The sequence below is a fragment of the Vicia villosa genome, unplaced genomic scaffold (assembly GCF_029867415.1).
Source record: "Vicia villosa cultivar HV-30 ecotype Madison, WI unplaced genomic scaffold, Vvil1.0 ctg.000282F_1_1, whole genome shotgun sequence".
In the NCBI taxonomy this organism is placed as follows: Eukaryota; Viridiplantae; Streptophyta; class Magnoliopsida; order Fabales; family Fabaceae; genus Vicia; species Vicia villosa.
Window position 1 is genome coordinate 424980 of NW_026705120.1, and position 12225 is coordinate 437204.

Here is a 12225-nt window from a genome sequence, read left to right on the forward strand (position 1 = left end):
TCTTCTCTAATATCTACTTTCTAATATTCTTTCTCTTTCACCTTCTCATTTTTATACTGTTGTTCTCTATTTCAATTTCCTTTTTATCGCACCTCTTCTTCTCTAATCTCTCCTCTCTTTTGATCTTTCTTTTTTATCTCACTAATCTCTCATCTCCTCTATTTTTTGTTTCAATATAATATTTTTGATATTGTTTTATGCTATTGTTTTATGTTTATTATTCCACTTTTGTCTAATATGATTTTTACACATTAAATGGGAACTTGTAGTCCAAATATGATGAGTTTTATTGTTATTTGGTAGTGTATGAATAACTAAATAGAAAGTTAAGTTGTTATCTATTTTTGTATGCATGACTCAATAATTTTTTTGAAAAAAACCGAACAAACCGAACCGAACCAAACCGTATTGTTTTGATTTGGGTTGATTCAGTTTTATTTCTAAGAGTTAATTGAACCATACCAAACCACACATTTTTTCTCTAGCAGTTTGGATTATTTTTTTTGCGTCAAAACCATTTAAACCGTATTGCAAACACCCCTACTATAAAGTTTGAAATTTCTAATCCCATACGATCTAGTGAAATGTTTCAATTATCTTAATAGAATGATACAAGAAGCACACGTGAATTCCAATCATCAACTTAAATTTCATCAAATCCGAACCAAATCAAACAACAACAAAAACCCGACACCAGTCTAGCTATAATTAATACTCCACCACGCACGTGCTGTTCCACAATTATCGGTTTCTTAGATTTTGTTTTTGTTTGAAAATATTTGGATTTGGTTAAGGTACCTAGTTGATTGAGGTAAAACAATTAAATGATTGAAATAGTACTAAAAATTAGGGATGGACAATCAATTGGTTTGTGTCAATATCGAATCAAAAACTTAAATTCGACGCAAACCGCACTTTCACTTTAAAGGCCACACAAATTGTTTAATATTTATTAAACTAAATCCACACAAATTGTTTCTTATAAAATTCAATAACATTTATTTTTTTAATTTAAAAAAAATTATTAAAATTTTAGAATAACATAAAAGTAAGATTATATTTTTATTATTGAAAAAAATTATTATTACCTAATAATATTTTCAATATCATTTAATATCATACTTTAATAACAATCAAAGTTTTGTATTGCAATTTTTTTATTCTTATGAAAAAACGATGTCATTATTATTATTATTAGATTATAAAATGATAATATTATAACAGAACTTCATTTTTAAAATGGATCCATATAAAATAATAACTTTTTTTTAATATTAGTTGAGTTTGGTCGGGTTTAATTTCTAACGGATCTAAATAATCATTCGAGCCCGACCGAGTCAACCCTATACTATCCAAATTAAGCAACTGAATCAACCAGACACCCGATCCACTCCGAACCGTTTACACAAAAATTACAATGAATCTGTTGGTTTGAATCGGTCTGTTAAAATTTGTCCACCCTACTAAAAATTATAACATTAATTATTTTTTATGATAAAAATACGATTTTAAAATTTATAATTTTAAAATCACATTCATTCAATTAAATAATTGAAATAAAATTTGTATACAGCTAGAAATTTATATCGTAATTATTTAGTATATACTTTAAATTCATTAAAAAAGAAAATTAATTTTGAATATTGAAATTTGTATTGAAAAAGAAAAGGTTTTCTTTGTTAAAAAAAACTCACTTTGCAGAGTCTGATTTCTTCCTCTTCGTTAAACCTAGCCGCCGCAAGTCAACCACGCCGTTTGTTCCTACTCCGTTTTTTCATATATTCTTCACCATTTCTTCTCCTTCTGCTTTCATTCTCTCTCCAGATTCAACCAACTTCACATCCATCGCAGAGTTTCGTTACTGTGTTAAATCCTCAAACAACACATCAATATTTTGTGGCCATGAAAGGAGGAAGGAAGAATTTGAAAAGAGCATCAGAGGAAAAACATGTAACTCTCGGAGACGGCCAATGCATCATGCAAGTAGTCTCTCTTCGAGGCTCCAATCTTATTGAGGTTTTACAAATTTTATTTATTTATTTTTTTATAATATTCTTTTTCAGTTTCTTAATCATAATTGTAATGTATTGTTCCACTACGATTTCTTTCAAGGTTATGGATGCAACTGGAGAGAAATCACTAGCTCTATTTCCGGCTAAATTCCAGAAAAGCATGTGGATTAAACGAGGTTCGTTTTTTACTTAACTACCAACTTCTTGTGCATTGTGAACTAATGATTTTTGTGTTATCATTGATGATTATAGTTGATTTTTTTCTCAATTTTCAGGAAATTTTGTTGTAGTTGATGAGAGCGGAAAGAAAGAGGCTCTTGAATCGGGAAGTAAGGTTGGGTGTATTGTTTCTCAAGTTCTTTTCTATGATCAACTCCGCGCATTAAAGAAATCTTCAGAATGGTGTGCTCTTGTTAACAACTTCATTTCTTACATATTTCACTTTACATACCTTGTTCATATTCTAGTTTTGTATCTAATGGGATCCACATGGTATCAGATAGTAGTTTTTTAAAATGATGTTTTATGTATAGGCCTGAGATTTTTAAAGATGATCTAAATGAAAGAGTTGTCGCGCAACAAGAGAATGAGTCGGACGCGAGTGATGATGATGGGTTGCCTCCATTGGAAGCCAATACAAACAGGATGAGACCTTTTGAACCAGAAGATGAAGAATCCGATTCAGATAATGATGATCATTTTGTTGGCTCACATAGTTCAACCAAAACTCTGTAAAATATATTCTTGAACTGTATCCATGTACGGAGGAGTATTTGATTGAACATTAAAGAATCCAGTTTGCATTAACATGTCAAATTATAGAGGACTCAACCTATAATTCTATAAGTTTTTTTTTTTTTTGTATTTTTGGGAATTAATGATGTGTACCAATGAGAAGAAATTTAGTTAACAGATAACTTTTTTTAGTGCTAATGAGTATTACCCAAAATTCTATTTTGAAAGTTTCAATGGGCATTTTATTTTAGCTAAATATTGAACAAGGTTCGATAACACTTGTACTAATACAAGAGACATAAGAAAGTTGTTATTTATAAACATTAACTAAAATTTCTGAAATAATGTGCAAAACACGCATTAAATGTTATGGAAAAAATCTAATGGAATTATTTATACACCACCTGTTCCAAAACTGGTAATTTGGTATGTACATAAATAAAATGAAATAATATTGACACTTTCTTTACATGGATGATTTTCTAAATTGATTATGAGTCTATGAGTTCCTTTGCCTTCAACAAGGAGTCCCTTTTATCACTTTACTTGGTGTAGAATAACCCATCAGTTTATGCAGAGTACTTTTGCGTGGTGGCCTTGCCGCCTTTTCTGGTGACAATTTCCTAGGTTCAGACATGTTGGAGGAAAGTTCTGTTGATTGATCTGTCTCCGTTGGAGCTGCAATTGAACTAAAATATCTTGAAGCAATGATCTTTGCCTTAAATGTTGAGCTAGGAGAGACACCCGGGTTAACATATTCACTGCTGTGCAAGGGATCAATTTGTTGTGTAAGAAAAGCAGGATCTACTTCTGAGGAGAAGCTTTGAGAGAAAGAAAGTCCATAATCATCATAATATGAGATGGGTTTTGCAGGTGAATAATGGTGATGGTTGACATGAGTTTTTGATGGTAGCTTGCCGCCACTAATCACCTCGCTTTCGTGGTGAAGCTCACGAGACGGAAGACCTGTTGTAGTAACCGATGAAAAAGGTACTACATGAGTTCCATCTTTGAGTGAAAACTTGAGTACCTCTGAACATCCGCCACATTTCAGTTGATGACATGCCTTTTTATAAAGAAAATCTGCAGGTAACTGAAGCAGTTTAAAACATTTAGGACAAGTGACAAACGGAGCTCCACCTGCTACTGGCCTGTGATGTCGCTTAGCCAAGTTCTGTTTCTCCCTTAAATATTTCCTCGCTACAGTAGCCCTATATCTCAGATCATCAGAGTTTGTGTCACTGCTATATAATGGGAGTTTAGAGGATGTGAAGTATTGTGGACCTGAAGAGCAACAATCGTGTGCTCGACAACACCTGTGTAAATCTTCATGTTGGAAATGAACACGTGGAGACAGATCTGCTGAGACATGGGAACAACAATGGTGACAAGGATGGTCAACACAGTATGCCCAACTTGTTGCTTCAGCCGAATAAGGTATCCGCGAGTATTTATGCCTTTGACGCGATGTGATTTCACAATTACATCTTCCGTTACACCTAGAGTGATCAAGAGCATGAGAAAACCTTCCCCCATGAAGGACATGGCTATGGCGTCTGTATGCAGAATTATGATTCTCCTGGTAAGATACACCAGTGGCCATTCTTCCATTTGATTTCTCACTATCATAGCGAGTCTTGTTGAGTTGAACCTGCAACTTATAAATCATTCCCAACAGTTTCACCTTCTCCTGGTCAGTTTCCTCACGGGGGTCACGCGAAAGAAAGCTTGAACTCTCATCATGCATTCCATTTGACGGCCTACCACTTTCATCGTGTGATTGGTAACCATTTCGACGGAAAGGTATTCTCGATGGAAACTCGTGATCTCTCTTGGTTTTCATGAAATGTGAATCACCATGACTTGTATTTTCTAACACTTTGTTTTTATCCCTTCCGTTGTCTTTCACCATGTGATTCTTTTCCTCTGGGACATCTGATTGATACCGTGTTCCAAAATCACCATTAGCAGGACCTTTACCCTTTCTGATTCTTCCTTCATCCACAGTGTAAGTATTCTTCAAAGAATCTAGATGTTGGATAGGGATCCGCCCATTGATTCCATCGTGAGGAGAGAGACCATCATCATAAGCATTAGAGCTTTGGGTCGTTGGGGATTCAGCAAGTTTTTCTTTTCCATGAACATCACTAAGTTCTGAACTATGATCACTTTGTTCCGTGGTATCTAATGTATCCACATTCTCAATGCTTGGATTTTTTGTAGTAGTAGCTTCTGCAGTTTCCACTTCTGATTTTGCATCCTCTATAGCTGATTTTTCATTGTCGGCATCCAAAGCACATACGTTCAAATCCCCTTCTGCTCCTCCTAAATCACTTGCAATAACTTTCACTTCAGGGTTTGCATCTTCTGTAACTGACTTCTCTATATTGACATTTGCTTCATCTGATTTTGAAATCAATTCTGCACCTGCTGCTTCCTCTGGCGACAACTTTTCTAAATTAATTTCAGCAATTTCCATTTTTGGGATATCCCCTACCGGAGCTGATTTGTCATTACTTTCATCTTCATCAGATGAAGAAATAGACTTTTCTTTTGGTCTTTCTAATGAAAAATCCCCATTACTTATCTCCTCAATCTCACAATGAGTGGTTTTAACAGAACCGACTTTTTTGGAAACTCCATGCCTTCTAAGTGACAGTTTCGGGATATCCAACTCACCTTCTAGTTCTTCTTCATCTGTGAATTTGAACGGTACTAGCTGACCACCATTGTACTCACTGTTCCCATTCATATGACATTCTCTAGAAGAAGCAGTTTCCTTAGCCTTCAAACTATCTTTCCGAAGAGGAAACCGACGCTTTTTATCGCTACGCTGTTTACTGTCAGAAACTAGATGCAGTGAGTTTCCAGGAGCTGCCTCGATTTGTATACTGGAATCTGACTTCACAGCCATACTTTGTTTCTTAGCTGTATGAAAAGAAATGAAAAGGATATCAGTCCTCGGAACCAAGAGCTAGATATACATAATACACTCAATATCCTTATTTGAAAACTTGGATACTCATTGAAATTCACATGCAAATGTAGTTGGACAAAAGGGTTAAACCGCACTAATTTGTTTATATTTTATAAAGTGTACATAAGTCATTTATATCAATAAAGCAGGGAGAACGAATGAAAAATAAAACTATACCAGAAAACATCAGTTTGGTTTGGAAAATTTCACAGTAGAATAAAATAACCACTTTATACAATTAACCAATGCTTAAAAGTTAGGGGTGTGTAAGCTGGCGGTTATAATCTATGTTTCGGGTACAAGGCTATTCAGCAGAGTAATAGTATGTCTCCAACATGTGTTGAGTCAACTCGTGCAATGTCTAAAGTTTGGAGCAGTGCTGTTCCTTCAAAAGTTCGAGCGTTTGCATGGCGACTGATGCATGAGAAGTTAGCAACTAGGGAAGCGCTATCACGCAGAGGGTTGATCGATGTAGAGCACGAGAGCAGTTGTGTTTTTGCTTCAGGGGAGTAGAATTGTGTCATATGTTTTTTGAGTGTAATTCTGGACTTGGATTGGAATTGAAGGACCATTGGAGACGGACAGCTGCATTGACTTCTTGAAGTTCGGGGAATTAATTCGAAGGAAAAAGCTGAAGAAGGAGAAATATATAATATGCTACAAAATTGTCTGCCTGAAATCTTGTGGACTTTGTATAAAGCAGGGAATGCCTTGGACTATTCTAAGCAATGCACAAAGGGCCATTTCTAATTTCACTATATTGTGCTATAATAAATGTAAGGAAAAGATGGTCTACTGTGCTGGACGTGCTCGGATGGCATAGGGACATAACATTGGTAATAGGTGGTCGCGCTATTGATCGGTGTATGCAACCTAATAGAGTGAATATACTGCTGTTAGTTTATATTTGGTATGTTTAGCATTAGTTAGGCTAGCTGGCAGTGACAGCTATCACTGCAGCCCTTATATAAACCAAATGTTGTAACAAACTCTTCAAGAGTTTGCATTCAGTTTTATATCGGTTCTTTGGAAACATGTAGAAAGAAGGGTCATAAAGGTAGAAAATCAAAGGAAGATGAACAAGTGCCGTAGCTATTCCTAATTAGAAACACATAAAGGACATCAAAACAGTCTAATTCACTGTCTAGAACTGGTATAGAAGCTTGGTCGGGGCTTTAGCGTTTTGGAGGTATCTAATAGAAGGTTGTGGCATGGTGCCTTAGGTAATCCTGTTGTGCGTGTATTGTAATGTGGACTAGAGGCGGGTAGGAACTGGAAGTTGGAACATCAGGCTTATTTGGCAAATATACTCTATTCTGAGTGACAAGCATGCAAGTATGCAAGGTAACATTGTAGTCCATTGTTGGTGCTGTTACGATGCATGGAGCAAATGATGATCTGTCGTAGGTTGGAACCGTCCACACCCATAACAGAAAGGTGAAGAGCCAGTACAGTTTGATGACACAATATTCACCAAGGCTTTGTTGGAGGATTTGCTTGGAAAATAAAAAAGAATCCATGAAGTATTTTGAACAATTTGGTAAGACCATTGGAAGCTGCTGTCATCACTCAGAAATCTAGTGGAAGGTCTAAAATTGATGCCGCTCCTATAATTGATCGTTGAAGAGCTAATTGCAATCTTGCTTTTTTGGGTGACCAGTTATTTTTCTCGTTGTAATTCCGTTGTAATTTTATGGTGGATTGGTTTTTCTTTAGTATGATCATGGTAGTCTTCTACATGAAGACGGGTAGTTGTCTCTTAATGTGATGTCGGACTTAGACTCGGTCAATTGTATTGGGTTGGAAATTGGAATACTTCTTTTAATATATTTTGCTTATAAAAAACATACAGTTAATCAATGTCAAATGCAACAGTTCAATAAGTGTAATAGCCATAAACATCACAATTTTGCAACAGAGTAAAATTTGAAAAGTATACAAAACAAAAATCAAATAGAAACTTCACCTTGAAGATCAGTTCCACATCCACCACATTTGTATACATCATATCCTTGAGGCTCTTGAAGAAGTTGCCGGCATTTCGGACATTTAACTATCCGAAGTTTGTGAACCAATTTACCAGACATATTACTTCAAATTTAGTCCAATTGTTGTGTCTTGGCCACAAATACTCTCACTGTCACCATAAAAAAACAGATGAATAAGAATTAGTATAAAACAAGGCTTACTTAACTATGAAAGAAAAGAAACAACAGGATATTGTAACAACAAACTGCATAAAAGTTATAAGCCAAAAATCACTTACACTGGTGTGTACCTTGGTTATATCAGGTTACAAAATCTCAGGAAATAGTTGAATTTGAATGAACAGCACAAAGGGGAGAAAGAAAAAGAAATAATGAAGAATGGAAAGGGGTTTAGAGGTTAGAAGGGTGTTATGTTATAGTAATGAAGAGAGGGAGAGAAAGTAGAGGAAGGAACATGCTGAGAAATAAATGCGAAAGAAGCTTTTCCTTGACGCAAAGAAAACGACTAAATTAACAATAATTAGAATGTGAAAGATAACAGAAATTCTGAGTAGGGTCTTGTATGAAATGTTGGAGTTGTTGCTGCGTGGAAGTGAAACAGTAACAACAAAAGAGTCTTGTATTTCGTGTTTGGTTTGTTAGTCAACTCGTTTGTTGTTAATGTGTTGTGTGTTTGAGATTTTGTCTCTTTTAAAGACGCGTTGTGTTACGCTGTTTTTTTTGTGTGTGAGTTGGAAGAAAGTCAGCTATAAGAATTATGGTGAAGGTGTCTGACTTGGTCTATCTCGTAGGTGATGTTGTTTTTCTAGATCTGTCAAATGTAAGAAAATGTCAACTTTTTTGGGAAAATAAAAATGATATGAGGAGTATGATTTTCAACGTCAGTATCATTCACGGTGGATATTTGAAATAAAATATGATTTTGAATTTGATTTGTTCAATTTGAACCATTCATCCACAACGGAATATAAAAATAAAAATTCCGGTCATCGATGGTCCAATAATATGAATAAACCTCTAAGTTGATTTTTCAGAACACTTTTAAACCGGTTTGGTGGTTTTAAAATATTCTAGAAAACTTCTGACTTTATTAAAATGTCAAGTTGGTTTTTGTAATTAACAATTTACTATCAATTAACTTCTTTTTGTTAATAATAGGCAATATCTCAATCCAACGTGTGATACTTTTAGAGCATATTTTGGAGAACTTTTTTTTTTATTGTTTCAGTTTTTTTTTTTTTTTACCAATTGTCATATTATATTTAATTATATTTAAGCAACATCTAAGCAATTTAAACCAAACATCTAAGCAATTTAAATCAATTTCATTTCAATAGTAATTTGAATAAGAAATGTATATATGGTCCAATAAATTTACGTTTGACCCCATCAATTATCAAGATTAATATTATTTAATGCCAAATAACCTACTTTTTGAATTGCTTCATCACGTAACTTACACAAATATTTAAATAACGGGAACACACAATATTTAAATAACGGGAACGCCACGTGTGTCGACTTCAATGATAAAAATGTTAAGTTCTGGAACTTATGAATTCTATTGTACATTAAGCAATCCCATTAGCTCAATTTCATTTATGATTTATTTCTCAAGATACATATTAATAAACACGTTTTTTTTGGAGGTGGAAGTATTTTAAATTGAAAAACTTTAAAATAATTACATTCCGTATACGCATCTCCGAAACAAACTAAAATTTGACAAAAAAAAAAGTATTTATTAAAATTTGGCAATTTTTTTTCTGTTGTATATCTCCAGAAAAAGAAGTATTTTTGAAAGCAAATAAGTATTTTTGAAATAGCTGCTGAGATAAGAGATTATAAGACTTTTTTTTGTTGTCATATCACTAAAATCAAAGAAAGTTGTTAGTATTAATACTTATTATCCATGTAATCCCTTAATTTAATATTAAGGAATTAATATGAATAAAATTTAATTGACTTCAGGATTTTTTTTTTTGAAATATTTATGCTGTCAAACATCTATTTAAGAACATTCTGTAGAGACTAATTTGACGGTATACTTGTTCAAGAATATAGTCAAGACAAGTGAAAATAGATCTATTAGATCTCTTCCAATATTAATAAATTTTCCTTATATTTGATGAATCTTTCTTTTTAAATTAAAATAAAATTTTTGAAAAAAAAAGTTAAATTCAAAGATTGCCGTACTCCCAAACTCAAAAATCTAGATAAAAGCAAGCTGCATGATACAATTACAATAAGACAATTCGATCAAGTTCAAAGCTGCCTCCAAAACAAAGCAAACTAGTAAACCAGCAACAGAAAAGTGATCAACTTCAGATGAAAAACAAACCTAAAAATACCACAAAGATTGGACAAACATGCCAAACCAATATTGATCTCATATAAATCAAATTTCATTATTTTCTCAGAATTTCAAAATTTTATCAAATTCAAAGTAACAAGAGGAAACACATTATTATCCAATGTTTAGGTGCATAGCAGAAATTATTAAGAAATAAATATGAAAAAACCGATAACAACCAAAATCTAACAAATAAAACAAAACAAAACCACAAGACACACCTAAATGTTAAACTAGGAAGTATGACAGTGTGCGCGCCCGCAATGCTTATAAACCATTCAATGCTCGGATACGCTCATTATATCCACTCCTGTAGTGCTCAAGTGAATTACACAGTTGTCTAATTGCCTCCTTCTTCTCCTTAGCCATATCCAAGATCACCCCATTCTGTTTCTTCACCTCCTTTTCAAGTTCCTCCACTTTCAATTTCAACTTATTTTCTTCATTCAATTTAGCTCTATAGTTAAGCACCAGCTCAATTCGTGATGTGTTTACGTCGTTTATATATTTCTTCAAATGAGATATTTCATCGTCGCGGGAGCATATCTCAGCCTTAAGCTTATCAATCTGGACATTGGCTTCATCTATTTGAATCATTACTCTTGCTGATTTCTTATTAGCAGCTTCTACATCATTCATTCTCTGACCAAGTTTTGTCCTCAAATTCCTGATTTCTTGCAAATGTGTCAAATTTTCAGCTTCATTTCGCATAACTTTTTGTTCTAACTCCTTGTTTCTAGACTCACAGGCCTCTAGTTTAGAGGTCAATTGTTTTTTCTGTTTTGACAAACTTGCAATATCAGAACTCATCTTTTCTTGCTCGCAAACATACGTAGCCTGCAAATCAAACAATGTCGAATGCATCTTTTTCTTTTCCTCTTTAATCTCACATTGCAACCGACGAATCATAGATGACTTACTACCAAGTTCCTTTTGTAAAGTTGCAATTTCGTCGGTTGAAATCTCGAGTTTCTTATGAGCCTCTTCAAGTTGTTCCATCAAATTTGTAATCTTGTAGACAGATTCTGGAATATAAGTATCTAATTCAACAGTTTGTTTTTGCAACTTCTCCGTTTTCAGATTCAATTCATCCCACACATTATCAAGCCGATTCTCACTTTCTTTAACTTGCTTCCTCAATTTGAAAATCTCTTCTTCTGAAAGCTCTTTTTGCTCATTCAACTCCTTTTCTTTCAACTCTAATTCTTTTTGCACATTATCAAGCTGATTCTCATTTTCTTTAATTTGATTCTTCAACTTGAAAATCTCTTCTTCTGAAAGCTTCTTTTGTTCATTCAACTCCTTCTCTTTCAACTCTAATTCTTTGCGCACATTAACAAGCTCGCGTTTTTTCAAATTCAATTCTCCGCGCGCATCAGCAAATTGATCCACACTGTTTAAATTTTGAATCTTCAACTTGGAAATCTGTTTTCCCAAAAGCTTCTTTTGTTCACACAACTCATCCTCTTTCAGCTCCAATTTTTGACACGCATCATCAATCTGAATCTCAAGAACCTCAACTTGAATAGCCAACCCTGTGATCTCTTGTTCTGAAAGTTGAAGCTTTAAATTGGAAACTCTTAGATCTTCCTCCTTTTCAATGAATTTTTTGAGCAAGTCTTCATAACTTCTATTGTCCATCTCCCACAAAAAACCATCATCATTGTTTTCCACCCCGACGAACTGGTTTTCATAGTTTCCTTCAAGGTCAACATCCTGAAGGGACTCCTCAGGCATTATTACATGACAACTGGTCACAGATGAGATATCAGTTTCGGGATCGGAAGCCCATGATGACATAGGCGATTCACAATCCTCCTTCATAGAAACCATAGAGCTCACATCAATGTTAGAGCTGGAAGGCAAGTGAATAGTGAGAGTCTTCTGGTTTGGGATCATCGCTGCACTCTCTCCATCACAACCTATATCACAATTGCTAGAATCATCCATCTGTGATTCTAGAAATAAATTAAATGATTAGAACTCTATAATTATAAGAACTATGCACTAGTAGAAAAATAAAAAGTCCATGCAAAGTTCTAATTCCAAGATACAACAATATTTGCAAGAAGAATTTATGGTACATGCAAACCTTCTATTCCAATGATCAACATTTCAAAAATCAAGCTATTGTTCAAACCATAATAACATATCATCGTA

At 34.0% G+C, this 12225-nt stretch overlaps 3 protein-coding genes across 4 annotated transcripts; 1 reads left to right on the forward strand and 2 right to left on the reverse strand.

Annotated features, from left to right (window-relative positions):
* The first annotated feature begins 1666 nt into the window (after positions 1-1666).
* Positions 1667-2938, forward strand: LOC131626322 (uncharacterized). The gene is made up of 4 exons (XM_058897156.1): positions 1667-2016; positions 2113-2188; positions 2288-2414; positions 2546-2938. The coding sequence occupies exons 1-4, from the start codon at positions 1903-1905 to the stop codon at positions 2745-2747; spliced, it is 519 nt and encodes a 172-aa protein (XP_058753139.1). The 5' UTR covers positions 1667-1902; the 3' UTR covers positions 2748-2938.
* Positions 2939-2994: 56 nt separating this feature from the next.
* Positions 2995-8514, reverse strand: LOC131626321 (protein ENHANCED DISEASE RESISTANCE 4-like). 2 transcript variants are annotated; one of them, XM_058897155.1, is made up of 3 exons: positions 8003-8514; positions 7691-7861; positions 2995-5675 (listed from the first exon to the last, which is right to left on the reverse strand). In XM_058897155.1, exons 2-3 carry the CDS (start codon positions 7809-7811, stop codon positions 3265-3267), a joined length of 2532 nt encoding a protein of 843 aa, XP_058753138.1. In that variant the 5' UTR covers positions 7812-7861; positions 8003-8514; the 3' UTR covers positions 2995-3264. The 2 variants fall into 2 exon arrangements, with proteins under 2 accessions (XP_058753138.1, XP_058753137.1); XM_058897154.1 differs by having other exon boundaries at positions 7991-8514.
* Positions 8515-10210: 1696 nt separating this feature from the next.
* On the reverse strand, positions 10211-12015 carry LOC131626300 (protein NETWORKED 4B-like). The gene has a single exon (XM_058897130.1). It carries the CDS (start codon positions 12013-12015, stop codon positions 10333-10335), a length of 1683 nt encoding a protein of 560 aa, XP_058753113.1. The 3' UTR covers positions 10211-10332.
* Positions 12016-12225: the final 210 nt, after the last annotated feature.

What these genes read in the sequence shown, in the direction of transcription:
- LOC131626322 (XM_058897156.1), top strand. Translation starts at nt 1,903, where the DNA reads ATGAAAGGAGGAAGGAAGAATTTGAAAAGAGCATCAGAGGAAAAACAT. An exon ending in GAGGCTCCAATCTTATTGAG is followed by an intron (nt 2,017 to 2,112) that starts GTTTTACAAATT and finishes ATTTCTTTCAAG; the next exon opens with GTTATGGATGCAACTGGAGA. An exon ending in AAGCATGTGGATTAAACGAG is followed by an intron (nt 2,189 to 2,287) that starts GTTCGTTTTTTA and finishes CTCAATTTTCAG; the next exon opens with GAAATTTTGTTGTAGTTGAT.
- LOC131626321 (XM_058897155.1), bottom strand. Translation starts at nt 7,811, where the DNA reads ATGTCTGGTAAATTGGTTCACAAACTTCGGATAGTTAAATGTCCGAAA. An exon ending in ATGTGGAACTGATCTTCAAG is followed by an intron (nt 5,676 to 7,690) that starts GTGAAGTTTCTA and finishes CTTTTCATACAG; the next exon opens with CTAAGAAACAAAGTATGGCT.
- LOC131626300 (XM_058897130.1), bottom strand. Translation starts at nt 12,015, where the DNA reads ATGGATGATTCTAGCAATTGTGATATAGGTTGTGATGGAGAGAGTGCA.